Below are 26,699 nucleotides of genomic sequence, written 5' to 3'. Positions count from 1 at the left end.
ATTATTATTTTTATCTTCCTTTGTTTGCCAATAAAAATCCCTCCCAGTTTTTCTGTTTTCCGTCTGACACACGGATTTTTCCCATGTGTGTTTCCTCCTGTCCTGGCCTGGGGCAGAGGGAAGGGAGGATCCCAGATCACCTCATGCCAGAGGAATTTTCACGTGCTTTTCCATCTCAGGTGAGAGAGCCTGCAGGCCAGAGTCGGCAATGTCCCCTGGGCCGAGGAGCCACCCCGTGATGCCGAGGATCAGCTCCAGGCCCCAGTTCTGTCTGGGATTTAGGGAGCTCGCTGGGAAGACAGGGCTTGGAATTCATTACCCCAGGTCTGAGTGACTGTGGGACAGCCCAGGCCCCAAAATCCTGCCCAGGGACCCGGTTTGCTGTTCCAGGTGAGGGGGACTGGCAGGAGGCTGGAGCGCAGAGCACAGGAGAGCGGGGGGTGTTCTGAATTCCAGAAAAAGGCAAAAACCCAGGCGTGCCCTGGCAGGGTGGCACTGCCAGCTGCGGGTGACACGAGTTTAACACAGCCAGGCCTGCTCAGGCGACACATTCGCTCAGGGGCCCCAGCACTTACAGGTGGGCGTTTCACTGCTGTGGGTGCCGGGGGACGGGCAGCGGGCCGACCCCGAGCCCGCAGGGAGCGGCTGTGCCCCCGGGCTGTGCTCCGCCTGTGCCCCCGGCTCTGCCCCCGCCCGCGCCGCTCCCGCTGCCCTTCCCGCCGGGACCCGCCATTCCCCTCCCGGCCGCCAGACGGCGACAACGTTAACCGGCGGCTTTGGCGCGGTGCACGCCGGGAGCTGTAGGCGCGGCGGAGTTTGTGCGGTGCACGCCGGGAGCTGTAGGCGCGGCGGAGTCGGCGCGATGCACGCCGGGAGCTGTAGACGAGGAGGCCTCTACATAAGGCAGCGCGCCGAGGGTCCCGTGGTGCCGCGTTGGTGTCGTCACTTCCGGCGCGCTGGGGCCTAGCGGTATGGCGACGCGACGCCCGGCGAGGCGGGAGCGGGACCCGGAGCGGGACCGGGACACCGAGGGCGACCGCGACCCCGAGCCTGACCGGGCCGGGATGGCGGCGCTCCCTGAGAAGACCGTGAACCGCTGGGTCCTGCAGTTCTACTTCCACCGGGCCATCGAGGCCTACCGCTCCGGGCGCAACCGGGATTTCCGCCAGTTCCGCGACATCATGCAGGGTGCGCGGGACCGGGCGGGGAGCGGCTGGGCCGGGCTCGGGGGTGCCCGCGGCTCCCGGAGCGGGCCGCAGCCCTGACCAGGCGTTTGTCCCACAGCGCTGCTCGTGCGGCCGCTGGAGCGGGAGCCGGACATGGCGCAGATGCTCCGCATCATGCAGCTGCTGTCGCGGGTCGAGGAGGGCGAGAACCTCGGTAGGTGCGCGGCCCGTTCTGCGGCCCCGGTGCTCCGTGCAGCCCGCTCCTGCTCTGTGCAGCCTGCCCCTGCTTCCCCCGTTCCATGTCCGTGTGCCCGCCGCTCCCGGAGCTGCCCCTGCACAGAGCCGGGCCCTGGGCTGGGGCCGTGCGGGTCCCCGCGAGTGAGGGGGGCTCTCCTGTCTGTCTGTCTGGGGGACCGGGAGCAGCGACCGGGACTGGCAAACCCACCGGGCTGGTGACTCTGCTTTGCCTCGGCTTCCAAAGTGCTGCCCTGCCTCTTCCAGATTGCACCTTCGACAAGGAGTCAGAGCTGACCCCCCTGGAGTCGGCCATGCTGGTCCTGGACTTCATCCGTGAGGAGTTCTCTGTGGCAGACAGGACGATGGAGGCCGTGCAGAAAATGGTGAAGGAAGCTGTAAGATCCTTTCCTTTCTCAGTAAATACGTGGTGCAGTTTTTGTCTCGTGTGGGTGCTGGTGGGAGCTGCCTCACGTGTGGGGTTCTCTCACTGTGTGCAAGCTCCTCCCTGCAGTGATGGGGAGCTCTGAGTGGAGCTGGCACTGAGCTGCTCCTGTGCCTGCTTCAGTCTGTCCTGTTCTTGTTCTCATCTGCAGGCTGTTGTTGTGTGTATCAGAAACAAGGAGTTTGAAAAAGCTTCTGACATCGTTAAGAAGCACATGGGGAAGGAGCCCAGGAACCAAGTGAGTCTGTGCTGGGATGAAGTGGGAGCTGCTAGTGTGTCCAGAGGGGGTCAGATGTGGCCTGGGAGGTTTGGGGTGAGAAGGCCAAAATGGAAGCAATCCTGCTGGAGTGCTGGTCCCTCAGTCCCCCAGTGCTGCCTGTTTGGGTTGGCACCTTGGTTGTCACCCCTGTCACTCAGCTTTCCTCACAAGCCCTCCAAGCATCACCATTTATCCCTTGATGAGCCTCCAGCTCAGTTCCCAACAGGTTCTGGGTGCAGCAGGAGTCCCCATTCCTGTTCCTGCGGGCAGTCGGGAGCTTGGGCACTGCAGGCAAGGAGAGTTCCTGAAATAAGGTGGTTCTGCTGCTCCTGTCCTGTTCCCCTGGCCTTTTCCCAGCCTCATCTCGGTGTTAACTGGCTGTGCCTGGAGAATGCCCAGCAGGAGAGGCCCATCCTTGCCCACACCCTTGCTGTGGCTGGCACTGATTGCCCTGTCCCTGCCCAGTGTTCTCACCTGATTCTCTGAATCCTTCTCCAGAAGAAGAGGAATGAGTGGCTGGCTGTGATCCGGGAGAAGAATCTCTCTCATCCAAAGGTCAAGAACTTCTCCTACGAGGAGTTCCAGCAGAGCATCTTTGAGTTCCTGCGCGGCTACATGGACGACTCGGAGCCGGCGCTGCTGACGGTGCGTGGCCTGCAGCCCTCTAAATGCAGCCCTTCCTAAGGGGTTCATATGGTCAGACAAACTGTTCCATCCATGGAACACCCTTGGGAGGGGATGAAATGGAACGGGAGCACAAGGAATCGTGTCTGTAATGTGCTGTGCTCTCTCTGTTTTCAGTTATTGAAAAAGACTTTGGACTCTGAGCACGCCGGCAAAGCAAAATCCTCGCTGGGGACCTCTGAGCCTGCAGATGGGCTGAAGGACCAGGCAGCAGCTCCAGAGAACGCAGCCAGGGCAGAGGGCCCAACCAATTCTCCAGAGGCCTTGGCAAGGGCAGAGGGCCCAACCAGAGCTCCAGAGCTTGCAGGAGCAGCAGAAGACCTGGAGGGAGCTGCCAGCCCAGCAGCTCCCACAGCAGCTCCAGAGATGACGGAAGAAGCCGGTGGCTCTGCAGCAGCTGTGGAACCTATGGAAGTAGCCACTGACCCAGCAGCAACACCTGAACACTTACCAGCAGCATATGAGATCCTGAAGGGCACTCCAGAGCCCATGGAAGTAGCTAAAGAACCAGCAGCAGCCCCTGATCCCCCCAGGGTGTCCACCAGGGAATCACCAAGGTGGGCACAGCACTCTGCCTCTGGATTGTGGATGCAGTTGGCCTCAAGGTCTCTTCCCAGGGGTAATCCCCTGTGTCCAGGCAGCTCCTAATTCCCCAAATGCCTGCCCAAGCCAGCCCAGAGGTGGATCCTGGGAAGGTGTTGAGGTGGTTTGGGTCAGTTGCTGAAGGAAGTGCTGCAGTGACATGGAGCAGCACTGGGAAGGGCAGGAAGGTGTGCTGCCCACACCTGGGGCACTGTGCTGTGTGGGAGGGAGTGCTGGAGGGTTGGGAATGCCCCCTTCCATGGATTTGCACTGCAGGGCCAGGAGTTGGGGATGCCAGTGGAGGGCAAGGCTGCATTCTGGGCAGCAGAGCTCCCTTGGCAGTTTCCCTACAAGCCTCCTGGTTGTGTTTATTTTATAGGCAGCCCCCTGGAGCTGTAACCTCGTATGGGATTTCTGTTCTGAGAGAAGCTTTCAAGATCCTGTCGGACTCCGGGGACTCGGACGCCCTTTTCACCAAGCTGGACCAAACAGACTTGCCTTCCCCCAAGCAACTGTCTCCTTCTGTATCCCACAGAACCAAGAGATGCAGAGAAGTGGAGAATCAAGCTTCTGAGACCTCAGAGCCTCCTGAAATACCCCATAACATCAAAAACTTGTTCAGCATAAGCAATCTGATCGTGGAGTTGGACGGCTCGTCCAGCAAGTCGAGCGAGTGCCCCGACTCTTCCCAGGAGCACGTGGTCTCTTCTGCCTCCAAACCTGCTCCCAAAGTGCCTGAGGAGCCCTTGTCTGCCCAGAGTGAGAAGTATGAAGCCTCTCTCGTGTGCTATTGTCTGCTCTGCCCCCAGACTTGTCTTGCTGGTGTTGGTGGCCTGAGCACCAAACCCTTGCCCTGTGTCTCCAGATGAGTGTTGACCTTGCCCTCCAGCCCACGTGGAACTGGGCACAGCAAACCCTCTCTTGCCCTTATGTTTGGCTTTACAATTAATTCTGGGTTAACGAAGAGGAGAAAATGTTCAGGTCCTGCTGCTAGTGAGGTGCTGCAGCTGGTCCTGGCAGGTGATTCCAGTACAAGGAACACATGTTTTTCCACATTTCTCCCACTTTCAGCATCCCTGGCCAGTCTGTAGGACCATCCTTCTCTTGCTTCCCCACCTATTAAGAAATACAGTGTCCAGGGGCTGGCTCTGCTTGCTTGGTGGCACCTGCTCCCCAAAGCACCTTTTTCTGAGCCAGTAAAGTAAAGTAAAGTAAACCCTCACCTGATTTCAGGTCCTTCCAAGGAAGGTGGAACAGCTCCTGTGGCACAGAGGAGAAGGACAGCTGGAGTGATGAGGAGGAGCTCTTTGCAAATGCAGGTATGAGAGTCCCCCTGGCAGGGATCACCTGTGCTAGGCCTGGCAGGGGGTCACTCACAGGGGTCCTGCTGCTGCCTGGGGGGCTGAATTTTGAAACCAGAAATCCTGTGGGGAGGCTGGCATCAACATCAAGGAATTGGGGTGTATTGCTGTCACAGGGTGCTCTGACTGCACAGCTCAGCAGTTAAGCACAATGCAGCCTCTCAGGGAGGTCTTTACCTCCCAAATCATGGAAATGTAACTCTCTCCCTTGTTTTCCAGCATCACTTGGGAAAAGCAAAGCCTCCAACAACTCTGGCTCCAAGAAACAGGTATGTGGAGCTTTGGGTGCTTGCAGCAGGCCCTGCAGTCTCCATGATAAAAGAGGCTGGAGCTGGGCCTGTCCTGCCTGCAGGGCACTGGGAATGTGCCTCAGGTCCCTTTGGTTAAAGCAAGGTTTGCCAAGTTCCCTCATGCTGAGAGGTTGTTCAGGTGAGGGACACACATCTGGCAGCTGTTAGCCAGGAGCAGGTCCCACGTTGGTGCCACCAGGACCTTTCCTGGTCCCTGGGAAGGCAGCTGCTGCACATCTGCAGTGCTGGGGTGTTGTGTGAGCTGCCAGGACCTGTGTGCCCTCCCTGCTGCTCCTGGCACGGGTGATGAGGGCAGCAGGCTCTGCCACACAGCTGCTTCCTTGCTCTCTGCAGAAATGGACCATGGAGGAGAGCGAGTGGATCAAGGAAGGGGTGAAGAAGTACGGGGAAGGGAGGTGGAAAACCATCTGCCTCAAGTTCCCCTTCAGGAACCGCACCTCTGTGATGATCAAGGATCGCTGGCGGACCATGAAGAAACTGGGAATGCTCTGAGTTGGAGCCACAGGAGTTTCTTTTGGTTTTTGGACCTCAGTTTGTGTTTTGGAAGCTGGCCCAGGGTGCAGTCTGTGCCAGTGTGGGAAGTCCCTCTGACAGCAGAACCATGACAGAGAGGAACCAGGAGCTTTGTGCTCCAGCTGGCTCTGCAGAGATCAGCGTGCTGCACATGGCAGTGGCTCTGCAGCCTCCCAGCATGAATCTAGATTGAGACTTTTGTCCACCTGGCCACTGCAGCCTCTGGAATGAATCCCAGCTGTCTGCTCTGCTCAGGTGTGAGGATGGTCTCGTAGGTGACCTTTTTTGTTTGTTGTCTGTTCACTGAATCACTTGTCTCACCTGTTTGCCATCACTCCCTTGTGGAACAGGCAGCACTGAGTCCCAGCACTTCTGTGGAGAAGAGATCCAGGCAAGAGGATCTATTTGTTGGCTTTGTTTTTTTCCCCATTAATGGGGGACTAACGTGTGAGGAGAAATTCCTTCCTTCCAGCTCTGAGGCTTAAAAAAGCTAAAATTACTTTGTGCTTCAGTACTTGGATCTATTTGGTGTTTCCATGCTGAAATTTTTTTGTCTGACTTTGGTCATGTTTTCTTTGGACTTTGCCTGGTAATACCCTTGCTGTGTGTGAGCTCCAAGGGTGCCACATGTTCCTGCCTTCAAGTGCCAAAGCTGGAACAGTCATTTGTAAAATAAAGCTCCTTTCTTGTTTAAGAACACGCTCTTGTTCAAGAGTTGTGAAAGTGTGAATTTCTGCCTTGTGGGTGGAAATGCTGGGGCAGAAGCAGCACTGCCCTGGAGCTGTGACATGCTGGTGCACATGGGAACCAGGAGTTTCTGGGTTAGGTCAGGTGTGATACAGGGGCACTTGCTAAATTTAGTTTCTAAGTTTCTCTTGGCTGCTGTTCAGCAAAGCCAGGGCTGGGAGAAGTCTTGTCTAGGACCAGCTGCTTCCCCCTCTGTCCTTCAGCTGCAGGTGCTGCACTGAGTGTCCCTTGTCCCCTGGCTGTGGCCACGCATTTTCCTCCCCTTCCATAAATCCCTTCCCTGGAGCGCTGTGGGCAGCAGGAGCACCAGTCAGGGATGTGGGGCAGTGAGGAGCAGTGCCAGTTGGTGGTGCCCCATTGGCAGGAGCTGTGTCCTGTTCTTGCCCTGGCAGTGCAGGTGTCGGAGCTGCAGCTCTCAGATCACCTTGGGCCACGGCGGCCGTGCTGTGGTTAATGATTACCCCGTGCCTCACACTGCCCTGCCCTGCCCTGCTCTGCGTGGGGAGCCAGTGCTGCAGCCCGGGGAGCAGGAGGATGCTGCTGCTGCTGCTCCTGGCTCTGCTGGGCCCCGCTGGCTGCCCCAGGACAGAGCCCCTGAGCGGTGGCTCCAGCCAGGAGCCGCTGTTCCGCGGCGCCGACCGCTACGACTTCGCCATCGTCGTCCCCGCCGGCACCGCCGAGTGCTTCTGGCAGTTCTCACACCAGGGAGGAAACTTCTTCTTCAGCTACGAGGTGGGTGCTGGGCACGTGGCCTGGGACATCGCTGACACAGCCAGGGGAAGGCTGGGCTGGATCCACCCCGTGCTGCTCCTGTGGCACCTCAGGGACTGTGCCTTTCTTAAGGCAGTATCATGGAACTGTTTGGGTTGGAGGGATCTTAAAGCTCATTTCCTTCCATCCCCTGCCGTGGGCAGGGACACCTTCCATTTTTCCAGATTGCTCCAAGCCCTGTCCAACCTGAGGGTTGACAGTTGCAGGGATGGGACAGCCACAGCTGCTCTGAGCACCCTGTGCCAGAGTCTCCCCACTCTCACCTCAAGAAAGAATATCTTCCCAATATAACCACCCTAATCCCTATCCCTCATCAATCCCATGCATTTTTGAAACTACCTGATTTAAGCTCATGAAGAGGTGCTGGGAGCTCTGGCACTGTTGGAAGCTCTGCCCTGCACTGCCTGGCCAGAGGCTGTGGCACAGCCTGGCATGGTGTGTCCCTGAGCCCTGTCCCCTTCCCACAGGGAAACTCCAGCCCTTTCATCTCCTGTTTACACTGGGCTGCCTGAAGGAGAGCCAGGGCATGGCTGTGCCTGGCAGTGGCAGCTTTCCCCCAGCTCTGTGCAGCCCCACAGGAACACGTCCTCAGGGCTGGGCACAGCTCCATCCCCACCCACCAGGACCCACAAATCCCCCTCGGGTGTCCCCTGCCTCCAGGTCCAGCGGGCGACGGGGATTGGGAACAGCAGGAGCATCCTGGTGACAGCGAGTGACCCCAATGGCTTCCAGCTGGGAGTGTCCCAGGACGTGCGAGGACAGATCAACTTCCTCACCAAGGACACGGGTGAGCCCCAACCCCTGCAGCAGCTCTGAGCCTGCCCAGCCAGGGCTCCCCAGAGCACCCACTGCTCCTGGGGGGCTGAGCACTCGGGATGTGTCTGCCTGGGGCCCTTCCACCAGGGACCAACAGCCCCCTTCCCTCTGCAGGTTTCTACCAGCTCTGCCTGGACAACCACCAGAACCACTTTGGCTTAATGCAGGTGTATCTCAACTTTGGTGTGTACTACGATGACTTCAACATGGAGCACAAGCAGCCAGCAGAGAAGAAGGAGCTGAACGACACCCTGGAGGCGATTGGGGTGAGAGTCAGGGTGTCCCAGCAGAGCAGGGCTGGGCATGTCCTGAGCAGGGCCTTTGCTCGGGCTGAGTGCAGCACTGAGCCCCTGGGGCAGCTCTGAGCACGGCTCTGCCTCTCCTGCAGGCGAGCATCCAGAAGCTGCACATGCACACCTTCCACATGTGGCGCTTCTACAACTTTGCCCGGATGAGGAAATGGGCTGACTCCTTCCTCCTGGAGTCCAACTACAACTACATCAACTGGTGGTCCATGGCCCAGAGCTGTGTCATTGTCCTGTCTGGGGTGCTGCAGCTCTGCTTCCTCAAGCGCCTCTTCCATGCCCAAACCTCGGGCAGCCAGAGGTGCTAGAGCAGGGCAGGGATGCTGCCACTGTCCCACCACAGAGTAGGAGCAGAGGCTGGATTCTGCTTCCAGGAGGAGGCTGGAGAGTTCCCCCTGCTCCTGCCTCAGCTCTAGCCCTGGCAACACCCCGAGAAAAGTCAAAGGCCATGCTGTCACCCGAGTTCTGCGAGCTGTGTGGGTTTGTCACATCCCTACCCACTGTTGGTGTCTTAAGGGGCTTTTTCTACCAGACTCCCAATAAAGGAACCCCTGGCAGAGGCCGGGGAGAAACTACTGCGTGCTAAAGCCATCCAGCCTCTGTGAGACTAAAAGCTGCTGGTCCCTCCCTCCCTCCCTCACCTGAAGCTCATCCTCCCTCTGAGGCTCCCCCCAACCTCATCAATCCCCCCAAACACACCCCAGTGTGTCACATTCCCCACAGGAGGAACAAGGACTGACTGCCCCCGAACCTCCACACGAGACAACAGGCACTGAAAAAAAAGGATCAGGCTTTATGTGACAGGGCTGGGGCCAGGGCCCGTCCTCCCGCACTGGAGGCAGCCCCCTGCGGGCTCTGGGGCTCTGTGCTGGCAGCTCCCCACACTTCCCTCCCACTCTGGGTGGGCTTCCCACACCCACGGTGCAGGACACAGTCCGTGCCAGCCCAGAACACTCACACACAGAGCACAAGGGTCCCTGGGGGTCCCCGAGGGTCCCTCATGTCAGCGTGTCCTCGTTCCGCACGTACTCCCCAACGTCAGCTTGGTGGAACACCACGATGGCCAGGGGGTCAACCTTGCGGCACTCCTGCGTGGACTTGGCAGCCACCCCGAAGCCCTGGGGGTGAAGGGGATGTGAGGGAGGGTGCCCCATCCCCTATCCCCCCTCAGCTCCGGCGGGGCCCGGGCACTCACCAGCGGGACGTCGGCCATGGAGTACACCACCACACCCTGGTACTGCGCCGTGCTCTCCGTGATGCGGCCCAGCCCCGACTTCAGCACGTGGTTCCCATAGAGGAAGGACTGCTCGGAGCCCGGCTTCACCCACACCTTGTACTGCGGGAGAGGGGCAGGGCTGTGAGGGGCCGCAGAGTGGGCAGGGGCCGTGGGGCCGTGAGGGGCTGTGGGGTTGTGAGGGATGTGAGGGACCACTCAGGGCTGTGAGGGGCCACTCGGGGCTGTAAGAGCCGCTCAGGGCCACGGGGCTCTGAAGGGCTGTGGGGCTGTGAGGGGCCATGGGGCTGTGAGGGCCGCTCAGGGCTGTGAGGGGCCGTGGGGCTGTGAGGGGCCGTGATGGCCGCTCGGGGCTGTGAGGGGCCTTGGGGCTGTGAGGGGCCATGGGGCTGTGAGGGGCCGGGACCCACCTTGGCGTAGGGCGCGAGGTAGTCCAGGGCCGTGACGCTGAGCCGGAACTTCTGGGACTTGGTGAACTTCCCGAAGCAGGTGCCCGGGGCCACCAGGCTCTCCCGGGGCACGCTGGCCGCCAGCTTCAGCAGCTTCTCACTGCGGGAGCGGGGCAGTGCTGGGCTCGGCCGGGCCGCACCGGGACCGCCCCGCTCCTCGCCCTCCCAGCACTCACCTCAGGTAGTACACGCGGTCCCGGTGCAGGCGGAAGCAGTAGGTGCCATCGGGCCGGTCCACCAGCAGCTGGATGTTCTCCCCGATGCTGCAGGACAGACCCGTGAGCCCGGCCCGGCCCCTCGTGCCGCGGGACAGCCGGGACCCGGCGCTCCCGCTCCGCCGCCCGATCCTCGGTGCCACCACCCCCTTGGTCCCCCTGGTCCCCTCCTTCCCCAGGATCCAGCCGGCCCAGTCCTCCCGGTGCCCATGCTGTCCCTGTGCCCGATCCCCGCATGCCGCCGGCCCAGCCCTCCCGATCCCCTCGGTGCCGGCCCCTCACTATTTCCCGAGCTTCTCGAACACCGCCCGCGTCTCCGCCTCCGTGAGCGGCCGCATGTCCCGCGCCGCGCCGCACACGCGGGGCCGCCCGGGCCGGAAGTGACCGGACCGGAACCGGCGGTAGCGGAAGTGACGGACCCGGAACCGGCGGGCACGGAGGTGACGCGGCGGCGGCGATGGCGGCGGCGGCGGAGGAGGCGCGGCTGCTGGCCTGTCTGCGCGGCCCGGCGGCGCCCGGCGGCCCCGAGCTCGCCGCTTATGTGTCGGAGCTGGCGGCGCTGGGGCTGGCGGAGCTGGGCCGGGAGCCGGCGCGGTTGGCGGCGGAGCGGGAGCGGGTCGGGGCCGAGACGCGCCGCCTCGCCTTCGAGCACTACCGAGCCTTCATCCGCTCCGCCGAGTGCACCGGCCGCGCCGGCCGCGGCTTCGGCGGCATCGAGAGCCGCCTCGGCAGCCTGCTGGAGCGGCTGCCCGCGCTGCAGGAGGCCTGCCGGTACGGGACGGGCACCGGGCACGGGGAGCGGCGGGCAAGGGCCGGGGCCGGGCTGGGGAGCGAAAGGTGCGGAGCCCACTGAGGGTCGGGCCGACTGGCAGCGGCCGTTATGGATGGCAGGGTGCGGGGACCCACCCGCTGCAGGGAGGGCTCTCTGCTGATGCCACCCCGGCCCGCAGGACCTTCATGCGCGATGCCGAGGCCATCGCCTGCAGCCGGCGCATGAACAGCCTGACGCTGAACCGGCACACGGAGATCCTGGAGATCCTGGAGATCCCGCAGCTCATGGACACCTGTGTCCGGAACGGCTACTACGAGGAGGCGCTGGAGCTCACGGCCTACGTGCGCAGGCTGGAGAGGAAGCACAGCAGCATCCCCGTTATCCAGGTGAGCCTGGCACTGTCTGTGCCCTGTGACTGAACCCGGTGTTGTCCCACCCTGTGGTCCAGGTGACCCCCCTGCTGCCCCGTGCCCGTAGCTGCCCGAAGGCTCTGTGTTCCCCAGGGCATCGTGGACGAGGTGCGCCAGTCGGCGCAGCTGATGCTGAACCAGCTGATCCAGCAGCTGCGCACCAACATCGCGCTGCCCGCCTGCCTGCGCGTCATCGGCTTCCTGCGCCGCATGGACGTGCTCACCGAGGCCGAGCTGCGCGTCAAGTTCCTGCAGGCGCGGGACGCCTGGCTGCGCTCCATGCAGGCCTCCATCCCCGACCACGACCCCTACGTGCACATCACCAAGACCATCGAGGCGTGCCGCGTGCACCTGTTCGACATCGTCACCCAGTACCGCGCCATCTTCTCGGACGAGGAGCCGCTGGTGCCGGCCGAGGCGGCGGCGCCGGGCGAGGGGGCCATCTTCCACAGCTGGGTGCTGCAGAAGGTCTCCGAGTTCCTGCGCACCCTGCGGCGCGACCTGGAGCGCGGCGTGGGCGGCCGGCTGGACTCGCTGCTGGGGCAGTGCATGTACTTCGGGCTGTCCTTCAGCAGGGTGGGCGTGGATTTCCGCGGGCAGCTGGCCCCCCTCTTCCAGCGCGTGGCCGCCGACGCCTTCAGCAAGGCGGTGGAGGAGGCGGTGGAGAAATTCCGGGAGGAGATGAATTCCTACACGCTGATCTCGGCCCCGGCCGTGCTGGGCGGCGGGGCAGGAGTGCCGGTGCCCACAGCCCAGCCTGGAACGCTGCAGCCCCCCATGGTGCTGCTGGACTTCCCACCCCTTGCCTGCTTCCTCAACGGGCTCCTCGTGGCCTTCAATGACCTGCGGCTGTGCTGCCCCATCGCCCTGGCACAAGACGTCACCGCCTGCCTGGACAGTGCCCTTGGTGAGGTGAGTCTGGGGAGGGAGCTGGGACTTGTCCTGGAAGATCATGGGTTGGGTTTGTTCTGCATGGGCTGGGAAAGCTCTGAGATCATCCAGTCCAACCACTCATTGCCAAGTCCACCCCTAACCCATGTGCTCAAGTGCCACATCCACGCAGCTGCTAAGTCTCCCCAGGGATGGGGATTCTACCACTGCCCTGTGCCAGGGCTGGACAGCTCTTCCCCTGAAGAAATTTTCCTCATATCCAGCTTAAACTTCCTGTAGCACAACTTGAGGCTATTTCTTCTTGTGCAGTCCCTTGTTCTTTGGGAGCAGAGTCCAGCCCCACCCTGGCTGCCCCTTCTGTAAGGGGGTAGTGGAGGGTGAGAAGGTCCCTCTCAAGCCTCTTTTTCTCCATGGTAACCCCCCCCCCAGCTTCTCCTTGTGCTTCAGCTCCTTTTCCAGCTCCATTCCCTTCCCTGGATACACTCCAGCCCCACAGCATGTATCTTAGTGTCCCAGAACTGACCCCAGGATTCCAGGTGTGGCATCACCAATGCCCAGCACAGGAAGATGGGCGCTTCTCTGGGCCTGTGGCCACGCTGCTGCTGGTACAAGCCAGGTGCCATCGGCCTTCTTACCCACCTGGGCACATGGCTGTCATCAGGTGACCCATCTGCCTCTCTCTCTCCCCAGGTGACCAAAACCATCCTGGCTTTCCACCGTGCTGAGGAGGCGGCTTTCAGTGGGCGGGAGCAGGAGCTCTTTACCCAGTTTTGCACAGCCTTCCTGGAGGACCTGCTGCCTTACCTGAACCGCTGCCTCCAGGTGCTTTTCCCTCCAGCACAGCTTGCACAGGCACTGGGTGAGATCTCAGGGTTTGGTTTTCCTTGCAGGGGAAGCTCACCCATGGCTTCCCCCTGGCACTGAGCGGGCCCTGTCCTGCTCTTGCCCCCTCTGTGGGGTCTCGTTGCCCGCAGAGCCCCTGACCCCTCTCTCCCCATCCCCAAGGTGTCCCCCCCACGCAGGTGCAGCGTTTCGGCCGCCTGGGCCGCATCGACGTGGCCGCTCTCAGGGAGCCGCTGGCTTTCCTCCTTCCACCGGCACCGAGCGAGGAGGAGCCGCCCACGGAGACTGTCCCGGACCCGGAGGGGGAACACGCGGCCGTGCCCACTGTGCCTACCAAGCCCGGGGAGAGCCCCTCCGGGGAGGCTGTGCTGCCGGGTGTCCCGGAGCCCACGGGGTAGCGGGGCTGCGCTGCCGGGTGTCCCGGTGGCCGCGGGGTAGCGGGGCTGCGCTGCCGGGTGTCCCGGTGCTCACGGGGTAGCGGGGCTGTGCTGCCGGCTGTCCCGGTGCTCACGGGGTAGCGGGGCTGCGCTGCCGGGTGCCCCGGTGCTCACAGGGTAGCGGGGCTGCGCTGCCGGGTGTCCCGGTGCTCACAGGGTAGCGGGGCTGCGCTGCCGGGTGTCCCGGTGCTCACGGGGTAGCGGGGCTGCGCTGCCGGGTGTCCCGGAGCTCACGGGGTAGCGGGGCTGCGGTTGCCCGCCCGTGTCCCCGCGGGAGCGGCCCGGGGCCGCCAGGGGGCGCTGCGGGGCGCGGGTGCGCGCGCACGCGGTGCGCCATGGCGGCGGCGGCGGCGGCGGCGGCGGCGGGACGGGCCCTGCCGGGACGGGCCCTGCCGGGGCTCCCGCTGCTCCCGGCCCGCGCCTGCGGACACGCGGCGGGCTGGGACCGGCGGGAGCGCTCCTACTGGCGGGCGCTGCGGCGCCGGGTGCTGGGCCCGCCCGTGCCGCCGTTCGCCGCCCCGGTGCAGGTGGGAGCCCCGGTGCTGCGCGGCGCCGCCGCCGCCGTGACCCCGGAGCAGCTGGGCGGCCCCGAGCTGCGGCGGCTGGCGGCGGCGCTGGCGGCAGGGCTGCGGGGCCGGCCGTGCCTGGGGCTGAGCGCTCCGCAGCTCGGGGTGCCGCTCAGGGTGTTCGCCGCGGAGCTGCCGCCCGCACGCTGCGCCCGGTACCCGCCGGCGCTGCGCCAGGCGCACCGCATCGAGCCCTTCCCGCTCCGCGTCCTCGTCAACCCCGCCATCCGCGTCCTGGACACCCGCCTCGTCACCGGCCCCGAGGGCTGCGCCAGCGTCCACGGCTTCTCCGCCTACGTCCCGCGGCACTGGGCCGTCCATGTCACCGGTACGGACCGACCCGCCTTGTCCCGGCTGGGACCCCGCGCCTGCCCCTCCCTCACACGGGTCCCTTAATTCTCTGATGGGTTCCCTGTTCTCTCACGGATCCCACCACACGCAGGTCCCCCACTCTCACACGCTCACCCTGTTCTCTCACATCTCCCCCCACGCTCACATGGGTGCCCCCTTTTTCCCCTAATCACCCCCAACCCACCGCTACGGGCGCAGGCGTGGACGAGCTGGGGGTGCCGGTGAGCTGGGAGGCGTCGGGCTGGGCCGCCCGGATCATCCAGCACGAGATGGACCACCTGGATGGGATCCTCTTCATCGACCGCATGGACAGCCGCACCTTCACCAACGTGGGCTGGATGGAGCTGCTGGACTGAGCCTGGGCAAAAACCAGCGCGGCTCCGGGGGCTCCCACTGAGCTTTATTGCAGCCAATACAGACCTGTGGCCTCAGCCTGGCTCCGGCCCTTCCTGCCCCGGGTGGGCACGGGGAGGCAGCCGGGGTCCTGCCCACACTGCCCTGGGCACCGCGAATTCCTTGTGGGTCTAGGAACATCCTGCTGCCAAGGCTCTGCAGGGGAGGGGCAAACAGGGGATCCTTCCATCCTTCCCTCTGGGGTTTGTTTGGGGCTCATGGTCACAGCATGGGCACAGCACAGATGGCACCAGGATGGGGCAGGGAGGCTGAGGGGAGCCCAGGGGCTGCACAGCAGGACATGGGCTGTGGGCAGCTGGGTGCCATCAGCTGGTGGCTGCTCCATCCAAGTAGCTCCCTGGAGGCACAAATCCCTGTCTGGGAAGGCTGGAGTGCGAGGGACCCCCACCCCCTTGGGACAGAGAGAGGCTCAGGGTCATTGCATTTTGGGGAACAGGAGGTGGGGCTGGGCTGAGCCCCCTGGTGTGGGCAGAGCTTTGGGGAGTGGCCGGGCACTGGCTGAAGCACTCAGATTGTTTTTATTTTCATATAAACAAGACAGAACCCAAAGCAGCATTAAGTTAAAAAATAAAAAAGAGCAGGAAGAAGAGTGGAGCGCAGCCAGGAGGGCCCCGGCTGCCCAGGCCATGCTCAGACCCAGCCCCGTAGTGTGAGCCCCGGGCCGTGTCCCGCAGTGCAGTGGGGCAGGAGTGAGAGAACACCAGGCGGTTTGGCACCGGGGAGGGGGCACAGCGGGGCCTGAGCTGCCCCAGCCCCACAGCCCCCGTGCCCCCCCTCAACCTTCCTGTCCAAAGTCCTCCGTGAATTTCTTCACTTTGAGGAGATCCTCGGCATTGACGGTGGGGCGGGTGGTGGCCAGCGAGCGCAGCATGTCTGACTGCAACACAGGTGGGTGGGACATGGCTCACACCAGGCGAGGCCGTGGGACAGGGACCCCCATGGCAGTGAGGCACCTTTGCCCCATGGCAGCAGCGCTGACCACAGGTGGGAGCTGCCTGGCAGACCCAAGGCCCTTTCCTGTCACCCAGCCCTCCTCTGGGGGGGTAAACCGGGGGTTTGTGTCCACCCCAGGAGCCACAGCCCTGCCTGGCCCTTGGCTTGGAGGATGAGCAGGGAAGTGGCCAGGCCAAAGCCACAGAGGGGACACTTACCATGCAGACAACAGGCTCCATCAGCTTGTCACTGGGCACCTCCATCCAGGTCATCTCGTTGGCCCCAGGGTCCCCGGGCGAGCACGGCGTCAGGAGATCATCCACGATAGCACCGGGGGTGGTGCGGGAGGGACCACGGACCTGCACGGAGCCAGCGCCACGTGGCACAGAGCTGGGGTGGGGACAGCAGCCACAGTGCCCTCCCCTGCCCGAGACAACCCCCACTCACCTTCTTGAAGTGCGTGGCCGACTGCACCTTGCGCACGGGCTGCATCAGGGCGTCCCTGACGATGATGCTGATGTCGGCCCCCGAGTAGCCGTCGGTCTTGCGGGCCAGCTCCTGGATGTTGGCGTCCGTCAGGGAGTGCGGGGTGTTCCCCAGGTGCAGCCGGAACATCTGCGCCCGCGCCGCCTCCTCGGGCAGGGGGATGTAGATCCTCTTCTCGAACCTGGGGGCACGAGGGGTGAGCCCCAGCTCCAGCCCTGCTGGGGGGCTGCCACAGGGGCTGCGTGTGGGGCTCACCTTCTCCTGATGGCCGAGTCCAGCACCCAGGGGATGTTGGTGGCACCCAGCACCAGGATCCCGTCGCTGCTGTTCCCCACACCTGCAGGCAGACGGCTCAGAACAATCTCCAGGGATTCTGAGTCCCCAGAGAATCCTGCTCCCACCCATCCCTGGCACGGGCACCCACCCTGCATCTGCACCAGGAACTCGGTCTTGATGCGCCGCGCCGCCTCGCTCTCATTCTCGTTGCGGGAGCCGCAGAGCGAGTCCACCTCATCGATGAAGATGATGGAGGGCTTGTGCTGCCTCGCCAGCTCAAACAGGTTCTTCACCAGCCTGGGAACAGAGCAGGGGACGGGGTCTCTGCTCAGAGACCCTCCTCAGCAGCACCAGGGCAGCCCCACGTTCCTCCCTTTCTGAGAACCCCATGCTGGCAGCAAGGGAAGTGCCACACCAGGGGCTGTGCAGCCCTTCAAGGGACTGTGCTCCCCCCTGGGACCCTGCTGGGGATTAAAGTAAATCTAATTACAGGGTATCAGAAATTAATAATGTAGAGTTAAGTTTAATTGTGACTTGCTCACAGCTTGGCAGGAGTGGGCTCTGCTCAAAGCTTGCTCCCCTTCCCTCAGATGGGAAACCTTCAGGTAAGAGCTGCAACTCTGGAGGGCCCCAAAGCTGCCCCAAGAAGGAGCATGAGAGCAGTTAATTAACACAAGGAGACAGAATCCAGTAAAGTGTTAGAAGACTCCAGCTTAAAGCCACTGTTGGACTGAGAGGTCTGAAAAAATGAGGGGACACAGGTTGTGAGGAAGAGGCCCAGGGACTGCTTTGCTCAGACTCCCTCTCTGAAGGCAGCAGCTCCCAATTCTTTAACAGCCCCGTTACTGGGGTTCCCTGAGCTGGTGATCCCTTCTGTATGTACCCTGGCTGTCGGAGCACCAGGAGCCAGGCTGTGCCATGTCCCTGCTGCCAACTTACTTCTCACTCTCCCCCAGCCATTTCGATGTCAAGTCAGAGGAGGACACAGAGAAGAAGGTGGAGTTGTTGGCCTCGGTGGCCACGGCCTTGGCCAGGTAGGACTTGCCGGTGCCAGGCGGCCCAAAGAGCAGGATCCCGCGCCAGGGCGTGCGCTTCCCTGCGGCACAGACCGGGCTCAGCCCCGTGCTGGGGTCACCCACAGAGGGGTCACCTCCTGCACGGCCCCTTCCCACCCCCACGGCCTCACCTGTGAACAGGTGTGGGAACTTGATGGGCAGGATCACGGCCTCCTTCAGGGCTTCCTTGGCTCCCTCCAGCCCGGCCACGTCGCTCCACCGCACGTTGGGCTTCTCCATCATGATGGCACCTGTGAGGGTGTGACTCTGCTGCCATGGCCCCACCGAGATGGGCACAGTGAGAGCCAGAGTCCCACATCCCCAGTCCTGCCTTCCCTGAGCACAGCAGCTGTTTGGGGTGAGCAGCCCACAGGAACACACCCCTGGGCCCCAATCCCACAGCCTGTTCCCCTCCCCACAGCCGCCCCAAACAGGGCTGTCAGTGAATCCCTCCTAACCCCAGAGCATCGAGCCCATCACAGCCTCTCTCACCCATCAGCTGCTCCTGCAACTTCTTCTTCTCAGGGTTCTCGCCCTCGCTGTCGCTGTCACTCCTGGGGACAGGGGACAGGGTTCAGGAGCAGCACTGGCACTGGTGTGGCAAGGGGGGTCCTGCCAGCTCCGTGGCCAGACCGGGGATCCCTCGCCCCCCGTCCCGCACGCACCCCTTGTTGTCATTCTGTGCTTCCCTGACAGGCCTCTTGCCGTGCCGGTCCTTGCCCCGCAGGTACTCCTTCAGCTTCTCGGCGCGGTCCAGGTACTGCACGCACTTGGCTCGGATGCTCTCCTTGGCCTTGTCGCTGTGAGCCTCATCTGCGGGGAGCCGCGGGCGTTACCGGAGCCCCCCGAGCGCCGGAGCCCCCGCGCCCCCGCCGCCGTGCCTCACATTTGATGGCGTGCAGGAAGTACTCCACGGCGTGCTGGTACAGCCGCAGCGCCTCCTCGTAGTTCTTGGCCCTGTCCTCCTCGGTGGCTTTGGTGACCAGGTCGATGGCTTTCTGCGCGGGGGGAGCGCCGTGAGCACCGGGCCCGCCGGGGCCCTCCCCGCCGCCAGGGGCCGGGCCGGGCCCGCCCGCACCGCGGCTCTTCCGCCGCGCCCGCCTCCCTGCCCACCGCGCCGGCACCGGGGCTCAGCACCGGGCCGGGCGACCTCAGCAGGGCCCGGCACCGGGGCCGGGTGAGGCCTTTCCCCGGCCGGCACGGCGCCGGGCCCCGGTGAGGCCTGTCCGCCGGGCCGAGCGGAGCCCCGCGGGAAGGGGGCGCGGTGTCGGCGCGGCCGGAGCCCCAGCCCCGTCCCGGTGCCCGCGGTCGGTACCTGCAGGGTGGACGTTGTCATCGCATCGCCCGGTGCGGCCGCTCCGGCGGCCCCGGGACGGCGGCGGCGGCGGCGGCGGCGACTGCGGCTGCGCCCGGCAGCGCGCCCCCTGCTGGCGGCACCGCAACCTGCACCGAGGAGCGCCGGTGCGCGCGGGGAGCCACGCCCACCGAGGGGCGTGGTTTGGTGAGACCCGCCCAAATCTATTTATGTATTCGTGTGGGCGTGGTCTGACGTGGGCACGCCCACTGAGGCCCCGCCCCGGGGACTCGGAGAGCGCGGGAATTCCCTAAAAACACGTGAATGTGGGGGGGGGGGTGTGTGTGTTCGTTCATGAGTGTTTGCATGTGTTTGTGTGTGTTCGTGACTGTTCGTGTGGGTTTGCGTGTTTGTGTGTGTGTTCGTGAGTGTCCACGTGTGTTTGTGTGTGTTTGTGCATGTCTTCTCTATGTGTTTACATGTTCTCATATGTCTGTGTTTGTGCGCATATTCATGAGCATTTATGTGGGTTTGTGTGCGTGTTCATGAGTGTTCACGCGTGTTTGTGCATGTGTTTGTGTGTCTGTGTGTGTGTTTACATGTTCACATGTGTCTGTGTGTGTGTGTGTTTGTGTGTATTTTCACGTCTGTGTGTATTTACATCTTCACGTGTGTGTGCGTGCCCAGGTGCCCACCCCTGTGTGCACGGTATTTGCACACACACTGCAGGTGTGTTCGGTCCTTCAGAAATCCCCATAGAGACCCCACCCCAGAGATCCCCCCACTCTTTCCAGAGTCCCCCCATCCCCTCCATCATCCCCAGAGACCCCCCACTCTTTCCAGAGACCCTCATTCCTCCCCCCATCCCCACACCAGACTCAAAACGAGACCCGGAGCCCCTGGAAAAGGCAATCTGATATAAATAGCGATTTACAAAGAATACAAAAATAGAAGGAGGGGGCAGCACCCGAGCCAGCAGCCAGAGGACCCCAGAGCTCCCCGAGGCAGAGACCCGTGCAGGAGTTTGCCCGGAGGCTGTGGGGGTCCCAGCGGGAGGGGGGAGCCCCGGAGGTCCCACCTGAGCCCCCCAGCCCGCAGGGTGTGGGAGCTGCCGCAAGGGGAGGGAAAGTACAAAAAGCGAAAAGTGCATCAATCTACATGTCCTGCCCAGGGAGGGACAGCCCCGCAGGGTCCCCGCGGCCCCGGCACAGACACGGCGTTTGTTCAGCCTTTGGGAGATCCGGGGGCACTGCCGGGGGGCACGGGGGGAGGCCAAGGCCCAGGGACCGGCACCGGGACCAGAGCACCCCCTCTGCCCCCCTGAGTGCCCCCTGTAAGACAAACGTGTCCCCCCACCCTGAGCAGGGCACGGGGACCCTGTCATGCAGCAATGGGGGGGTCCCACAGCCCCAGCCCTGCCCCAAATGGGGACAATGTGACCTCTTTGGGGGAGGCCCCAAGGCAGGGGGACGCTGGTTCCCCCGGAGGTGAGCGGGGGGCACCAGGGGTTCCCCGGGCAGGGGGGCCGGGCTGGCCCCGCTCCAAGGCACAGGCGGTGAGATCAGCGATGGCTTCAGCCCCGGGGGGATTAAAGCTGGTGTGAGTAACCCAAGCCCCCCGGGCAGCACTGCCTGGGGCAGGAGGGGCTCAGCCCCGCAGCCTCCCGCGCTCCCAGGGCAGCGATCCCAGTCCCAGCAAGGCACCGATGGGGCAGGAGAGGTTGGGGGGCCCTCCGCGACCCCCAGCTGGTGGTGACAGGGCGAGGGGCTGGGGCACCTATGCCAGCAGCCCCATGCGGGTGACTTTGGCCGACAGGAAGGTGTGCAGCACGAAGACGATGGGCTTGGGGCAGGAGTGCAGGTCCAGCGCCTGGGGGGAGATGGAGAGGGGTGTCAGCCCCCCACATCCCACCGGGGACTGCAGGGCTGGGGGCTCCAGTCAGCCAAACCCAGCGGGTGTGGGCAGCTGGGATGGGCAGGGATGGGGGAAAGCAGGAGGAAGCAGTGGGTCCCCCAGAGCAGGGGTCAGCCCTGCTGCCCCCTCCTCACCAGCTCGCCCTCAGGGCCCCCGAAATCCAGGTAGAGGGTCCTGATGCCGTCATCTGCGGACATCTTCAGGCGCTCGTAGGGGTAGCGGAAGAGCACGCGGGAACCCGGCTCGTCCCGGGAGATGGTGAAGCCGCCCTCGTAGTGGATGGAGAGCTGCACCTCCTGCCCGCCCAGCGTGCAGCCTGCGGGCACAGCCGCGGCCGTCAGCCCCGGGGGGGCCTGGGGACACTGGGGACAGCCGTGGGGGCCCGACACTCACCCACGGTCACCTCCTTGACGAGCTCGGCGGCGGCGTGGCAGCCCTGCACCAGGACGCGCGTCCAGGCCGACAGGTCGCGGTGGGTCTCCACGCGGAACACGTGCATCTCCACGCCCTGGCGCGAGCCCGTCCGCGTGGCGAACGTCAGCTCCGAGCCCAGCGCGGGCGAGCGGCGCCCGGAGCCGGAGTGCACCAGCCTGGAGGGGAGGGCATGGCCGGGCTCAGAGACCGGCACCGTGTCACCCCACGGGCGCTCTGGCGCCGCATCCCTGCCCCGAGGCGCGGGCACGGCCCCCAGCCCGGCTCACCGGGTGGCCACCAGCGGGTAGCTGTGGCAGGGCGAGGCCCAGGCGTCCCTGGTCCAGGGCATGCCATCGTAGAGCAGCAGGTCCTTCTCCGTCACCGCCATGAGCACCGGCCGCCACTGCTGCCGCCCGCCGTCCAGCCGCGCCTGCCGGGCACCGGGCACCGTGAGGGGGAGTCACAGCCCTGGCACCCGGCCCTGAGCCCACGGGCAGATGGAGCCCAGGGCAGCGGCTCCTCATTGCCAGGGAGCATCCACAGCACCCACAGGGATGGGCACAGAGAGCAGTGAGAGCCAGAGTCCCGACCCACATCCCCAGTCCCACATCCTCTTTGTTTGCCATCCTGGAAACCACGGTAGGAGCAGCCCCCAGGGATCCTGCCTACTACACTGCCAGGCTGGATACAGCTCTCAGGCAGTGAATTCAGGGAATAGGGAGGGTGTGATGAGGGGTTCCATCTGGAAATTCCCAGCGGGAGAAGGGGCTGAGGGCACAGGAAATGCTGCCACCACCGGGGCACAGCTGGATGGGAGAGCAGCAGAGCCAGAGCCCCAGCCGGGCTCTCTGGCTGCATCCACAGCCCCGGTGGCATCCTTGGCACATCCCTGGCACTGCTGTCCCTGGGAGCCCCCTGGCACATCCCTGGCACTGCTGTCTCTGGGAGCACCCCACACACCCCCATCAGCGGTACCTGCTCGGCCAGCCAGGCGATGTGCTTCACCTCCCGGCCCCCGGCCGTGGGGCTGCCGGAGCCCAGCGTGGCGTTGAGCTCGGCCAGCACCTGGGGCAGCAGCGCGGTGATGTTGGCGTGCAGGGCGCTGAACCAGGCGTGCGCCGTGGCCGTGTCCCGGCAGCGCAGCACCAGCGTGTTCCGGCTGTCCGGGGAGTGCAGCTCGATCAGCCTGCGGGGACAGGGACAGAGTGGGACACCAGCACTGCCTGCGCCCTGCACTGCAAACTGGCTGCACTGGTGTGGGGCTTCTGCTGTGCATTTCCATCTGCCAGGGCTTTCAGCTCTCATTTTAAGGCAGAGGGGCTGCCAGGGGGCTGGGAGGGAACTTGGCATAGCCCTGGCCCCGGCCAAACCCTCTGGAGTGCCCTTCCACAGCTCAGGGGGCAAAGCAGGGCTCATGGCCTCAGTGAGGGGCAGCCCCAGCTGTGCCCAGGGTGTCCATGGGGTGCAGGGTCCCCCACACTGGCACTGAGCAGACCCAGTCCTGTCCTGGGGGTCTCTGGGGAGCAGGGTTTCCCCCACAGCACCCAGTGCCCTCACCTGTTCTCCAGGTCGGGCATGCTGAGGTTCCGGGCAGCAAAGCACATCTTGAGGGGGATCACCTTGCGGTCACGGGGGCCCTGGTGCTGGGGGGACCCCGAGTCCTCGCTGCCACTCAGGCTGGGGGACTGCGGGGCCGCCCCCTCCCAGGGCAGGTCTGACACCAGCGACGGCTTCTTGATGTAGGGCGTCACCTCCCGCATGAACTTCACTGTGGGGAGGGGGCACAGTCAGGCCCGGGAGGGTCCTGCACCCCACACCACAGCCCTGTGCCCCGGGATCGGTCTGACAGGGCAGCGTGACCCTCCCACAGCAAGGCTTGGGGGTCCCACCCTGTCCGGGTCAGGGATGTCCCGCGTGAAGGACAGGGTGACAGCTCATCCATCCCGCTGCCGGCGCGGCCGTAGGAAGGGGAAGGCGCCACAGGACAATGGTGCTGGGCGGGAGGTCAGGCTGCAGCCCATCCTGGCCCATCCTGCCCAGCCAGGGCCGTGCCCGCCAAGTTTCCAGCCCTGCCGGCGATGCCGGGCCGGGGGAGCAGGGTGTGCAGCCAAGCCATCGCGGCTCCCCGCGCCTCTCCAGGCCGGGAAGGAAGGAAGGAGGCAGCAGCTCAGCCCCTGCTCCCCCCGGAGCGTCCCAGCCCAGCACCGCCCTGCTGACAGCAGCCCTGGGCCCCCGCCCGGCCCGGCTCTGCGCCGAGGGACAGGGATGGGGCACGGGAGGGAAAACCAAACCCAACAGCAAATGGGCTGCTCAGCACCGGGAAACCAGGGCTGAAAGGATCCCGGAGCCGGCACAGTGCCACAGCCAGGCCCTCTGCAAGGGGAGTGACACCGCTGGTGGGGCCCAGGCTGTGCTGCTGCCAACGCTTCACTGCGGGGCTGCGAGCAAGGGAGGCACGGCAGGGATGGAACCGGGCAGCAGACAGCGGCCCCCGCCTTCCACCGGCCCTGCTGAGCCACGAGGCGCTTGCCCTTGCCGTGGGCAGCACAGGAGTTAATATTAGCTGCTGCCGGCGCGCTGATCCCGGGATTACCGCGTCCCACACCCCTAATCCCGCTCCGGCCGGGCGGGGAGCGCCGGGCAGCAGCGCAGCTCCCGCTGCGGGGCCGCTCGGCAGATGTTTGCCAGATGTGGGCAGCTGCCTCCAGCGCGGGGAGGGAGCTCAGCACGCGGGGCTGCGGCTCACAGCGACCCTGCGGGGCAGGCACCGAGCCGGGGCAGCCAGGAGGGTGAGGCCAGGCTGGAGCCTGAGCGCCGTGCCAGGGCGCTGCCAGAGCAGTGTGGGTGCCCCGCGGTGACCAGCGCCGTGCGTGCCCATGGTGGGGCAGCAGAACCGGCTCTGCTTTCAGCGGGATGCATCCAGGCGCAGGCAGGACACGGAGCACCTTGTGCCAGAGCTGGGGGCACCTGCAACCCCCCCTCCTGCTGCTGCCAGGCTGTGACCAGCACAGAGCGGCCCTGGCAGGGCCAGCACCACCCCCGGCACCGGCGCTGCCGCCCCACCCACGCTCACCGCAGAGGAAGCCCAGCCGTGCCTGCACCCCTGGCCTGTCCCGCCGCAGGAAGGCGGCAGCTCCGGCTGCACCGCGGCAGCTCCGGCTGCACACCGGGGCTCACCGGGGCTCACCGAGCTCCTGCAACCGGCAGGGAACACCGCCAGCTTTCCCAGGCTTGTGCCCCGGGTCTGCACTGCACCCACAGCTCCATGCGGGGCGGAAGGGCTCCCTTCCCCCAGGGCCTGTGGGTGCCCGGGGAGGTGCTTGGCGTGGGCCCCGAGGCCAGCCCAGCCTCAGCACGGGTGACACAAACCCCACGGAGATGCCGTGCAGGGCTGATGGTTTCCCTCCAGCACTGGCACGGAGCCCGGGAGGAGCTCTGGCACCTGCCAGGGTGGTCACAGCTCCAGGCTGTGAGGAGGGATGGGCTGGGTGGCACGGCCAGTGTCCCCCAGCAGCTCCTCCGTGGGCTCTGCTGAGAGCAGCTGGGCACGGGACGGTCCCACCAGAGCCACGGAGCAGCTGTGCCCAGCACAGTGAGAGGGGAAAGGAAGGGAAAGGAAGGGAAAGGAAGGGAAAGGAAGGGAAAGGAAGGGAAAGGAAGGGAAAGGAAGGGAAAGGAAGGGAAAGGAAGAGGTGTCAGCCACAGCACCCGTGCCCGTGGCGGAAGCGAGGGACAAACACAGCACGGGGCTGGAGCTCCTGTGGGACAGGATCAAACGGCTGGGCAGCAGGAGGAAGGACGGGCAGCAGGAGGAAGGACGTGCTGAGCCGGGTGCAGGGTCCCGTGGAGACCCTCACTGTGTCCAACACCAGCCCCCAAACACAGCACCAAGCCTGACCCTGCTGTGGCGCCCCAGCCGTGCCCAAGCACCTCGAGCCAGCTGTGCCCTCACCAGGGAGCCCAGCCATGACCCCTCAGCCACTGCAGTGTGCCAGGGGCGTGTGGCAAGGCGGCAGCACCGTCCCTGTACCCAACGGGCGCCGTGCCCATGGAGCAGCCTCACCCAGCGGGGGATGGACGGACGTGCCAGGACACCAGGACGGTGTGTGCGGCACCACAGCACTGTGGCACAGCCCCCCCCGACCCACGGCACCGGTGGCCTCGCGGTGCCCCCTGGCACGAGCCCCGTGCCGCCCCACCGGGCTGGGCAGGTCCTGCCCGAGCTTGTCGGGCTGCCGGGAACAGGTCGGGCAGGAGCCGGTGGCTCTGGCGGGCCAGCCCCGAGCCGGCTGCGCTGGGCACAGGGCCCGGGGACACCGAGCCCGCGGGGGCTGAGCCGCAGGGACAGGGACAGGGACAGAGCCTGACCAACGGCCCGGGTCACAGCCCTCCCTCGGGACACCCAGCCAGCCGGGCATTGTCACCAAGGATAGGGGACAACCTGTTCGGGGGGACACCACAGACAGGGGACAACAAGTCCGTCCTGGGGGACCCCAGATCTGTCTCTGAGGGACCCACATCTGTTCTGGAGGAACACAACCGGTGATCACAACCCTGTCCTTGTCCCCAGCTGTGAGGGGTCCCCATCCTGCCACAGAGGGAACAGCCCGAGCCGGGGGGACACCGCAGCGCCTGTCCCCGTACCTGGGGGCCCCCGTGGCTTTGGGGGACACAGAAATGCGCCAGCACTGGGGCGGGGGAGTGGCGTCCCACACCCGGAAAAGGGACCCAAAGGCGGGCCGGGAGTCCGGGGACAGCGGCAGGGAGGTGTGGTGGGAGCCGGTAGCGGCGGGGGAGCACCGGGACGAGGGACAGGAGAGCACCGGGGGCCCGTACCGGGGATTCGGGGGGAGAGGAAGGGGTTGAGGCGTTACCTTCAAGGATGACCTCCCTCCCGGCTCTCTTCAGCGCCTGCACAGCTTGATCGTGGGTGGCATCGCGGAGATCGACGCCGTTAACAGCGAGGATGGCGTCGCCTAACCGGAGCGCTCCGCTCCTTTCCGCCGCCAATCCCGGGAAGATCCGTGAGATCAGCACCGGCATCCGATTCTCCCGACCTCCCTTAATGCTGATCCCGAGCCCTCCCGCCTCCGCTTTCACCACCCGCACCCTCCTCACGCCACCGGGTGCCGCCGCCTCCGCGCTGCCGTTCACCACGCCGTTCACCACCGACGGATCGCCGGTGCCCGGTTCCGCCGTTAAGCTCAGCGTTTCTCCGGTCAGTTCCGCGGACACGCGGACCCAGCGCTCCCGCAGGAGCAGCTCCAGCAGCCCCGTTTTACAAGCCCGGGTCCACACGGCCATGCCGCCGCCGCCGCCGCCGCCGCCGGTCACCGGGGAAGGGGCGTGGCCTGGCGGAGGGCGCGGTTTGCGGCCCCGCCCCCGCCCGCATGGCGCGCTGCGGTAGGCTCGGGGGCGCGGGAGGACGGGGTGGGGCGGCCCCGCCCCCACGGCCGCAGCCACCAATCAGAGAGGTGGCGGCTAAGCCGCCGCTGCTGTGATTGGTCGCGCTGAAGGGCGGGGCCTATGAAGCCACGCCCCCGCACGCCAT

General features: G+C 64.9%; 7 protein-coding genes across 9 annotated transcripts; 4 read left to right on the top strand and 3 right to left on the bottom strand.

The window, feature by feature from the left end:
- The first annotated feature begins 961 nt into the window (after positions 1–961).
- Positions 962–6,254, top strand: TERF2 (telomeric repeat binding factor 2). Of its 3 annotated transcripts, none has more exons than XM_058034074.1 (10): positions 962–1,188; positions 1,285–1,380; positions 1,668–1,798; positions 1,997–2,083; positions 2,606–2,749; positions 2,906–3,345; positions 3,750–4,136; positions 4,604–4,689; positions 4,951–5,000; positions 5,376–6,254. In XM_058034074.1, exons 1-10 carry the CDS (start codon positions 972–974, stop codon positions 5,532–5,534), a joined length of 1,797 nt encoding a protein of 598 aa, XP_057890057.1. In that variant the 5' UTR covers positions 962–971; the 3' UTR covers positions 5,535–6,254. The 3 variants fall into 3 exon arrangements, with proteins under 3 accessions (XP_057890057.1, XP_057890058.1, XP_057890056.1); XM_058034075.1 differs by having other exon boundaries at positions 2,603–2,749; positions 3,906–4,136; XM_058034073.1 differs by having other exon boundaries at positions 2,603–2,749.
- Positions 6,255–6,836: 582 nt separating this feature from the next.
- On the top strand, positions 6,837–8,782 carry TMED6 (transmembrane p24 trafficking protein 6). Its single transcript, XM_058034269.1, has 4 exons — positions 6,837–7,034; positions 7,734–7,860; positions 8,004–8,155; positions 8,278–8,782. Exons 1-4 carry the CDS (start codon positions 6,837–6,839, stop codon positions 8,500–8,502), a joined length of 702 nt encoding a protein of 233 aa, XP_057890252.1. The 3' UTR covers positions 8,503–8,782.
- Positions 8,783–8,964: 182 nt separating this feature from the next.
- NIP7 (nucleolar pre-rRNA processing protein NIP7) lies at positions 8,965–10,486 on the bottom strand. Its single transcript, XM_058034245.1, has 5 exons — positions 10,375–10,486; positions 10,054–10,140; positions 9,839–9,977; positions 9,390–9,530; positions 8,965–9,312 (listed from the first exon to the last, which is right to left on the bottom strand). Exons 1-5 carry the CDS (start codon positions 10,428–10,430, stop codon positions 9,193–9,195), a joined length of 543 nt encoding a protein of 180 aa, XP_057890228.1. The 5' UTR covers positions 10,431–10,486; the 3' UTR covers positions 8,965–9,192.
- A 63-nt stretch (positions 10,487–10,549) lies between these two features.
- Positions 10,550–13,739, top strand: COG8 (component of oligomeric golgi complex 8). Its single transcript, XM_058034306.1, has 5 exons — positions 10,550–10,863; positions 11,043–11,250; positions 11,368–12,186; positions 12,856–13,024; positions 13,171–13,739. The coding sequence occupies exons 1-5, from the start codon at positions 10,550–10,552 to the stop codon at positions 13,404–13,406; spliced, it is 1,746 nt and encodes a 581-aa protein (XP_057890289.1). The 3' UTR covers positions 13,407–13,739.
- A 41-nt stretch (positions 13,740–13,780) lies between these two features.
- PDF (peptide deformylase, mitochondrial) lies at positions 13,781–14,718 on the top strand. Its single transcript, XM_058033986.1, has 2 exons — positions 13,781–14,339; positions 14,561–14,718. Exons 1-2 carry the CDS (start codon positions 13,781–13,783, stop codon positions 14,716–14,718), a joined length of 717 nt encoding a protein of 238 aa, XP_057889969.1.
- A 557-nt stretch (positions 14,719–15,275) lies between these two features.
- Positions 15,276–18,928, bottom strand: VPS4A (vacuolar protein sorting 4 homolog A). Its single transcript, XM_058034307.1, has 11 exons — positions 18,842–18,928; positions 18,413–18,524; positions 18,192–18,339; positions 18,019–18,080; positions 17,658–17,777; positions 17,411–17,567; positions 16,620–16,768; positions 16,451–16,532; positions 16,157–16,376; positions 15,928–16,068; positions 15,276–15,653 (listed from the first exon to the last, which is right to left on the bottom strand). The coding sequence occupies exons 1-11, from the start codon at positions 18,860–18,862 to the stop codon at positions 15,552–15,554; spliced, it is 1,314 nt and encodes a 437-aa protein (XP_057890290.1). The 5' UTR covers positions 18,863–18,928; the 3' UTR covers positions 15,276–15,551.
- An 823-nt stretch (positions 18,929–19,751) lies between these two features.
- Positions 19,752–26,540, bottom strand: SNTB2 (syntrophin beta 2). Its single transcript, XM_058034095.1, is given in 8 exon segments — positions 19,752–20,689; positions 20,869–21,050; positions 21,128–21,324; positions 21,436–21,578; positions 22,124–22,334; positions 22,706–22,916; positions 26,023–26,507; positions 26,509–26,540. Coding segments are annotated over 8 exon segments (1,554 nt in total). The 3' UTR covers positions 19,752–20,596.
- Between the last annotated feature and the right edge of the window lie 159 nt (positions 26,541–26,699).

This window comes from Melospiza georgiana, chromosome 14 (assembly GCF_028018845.1).
Source record: "Melospiza georgiana isolate bMelGeo1 chromosome 14, bMelGeo1.pri, whole genome shotgun sequence".
NCBI classification, from domain to species: domain Eukaryota; kingdom Metazoa; phylum Chordata; class Aves; order Passeriformes; family Passerellidae; genus Melospiza; species Melospiza georgiana.
This window is presented reverse-complemented; position numbering and strand designations above follow the sequence as displayed.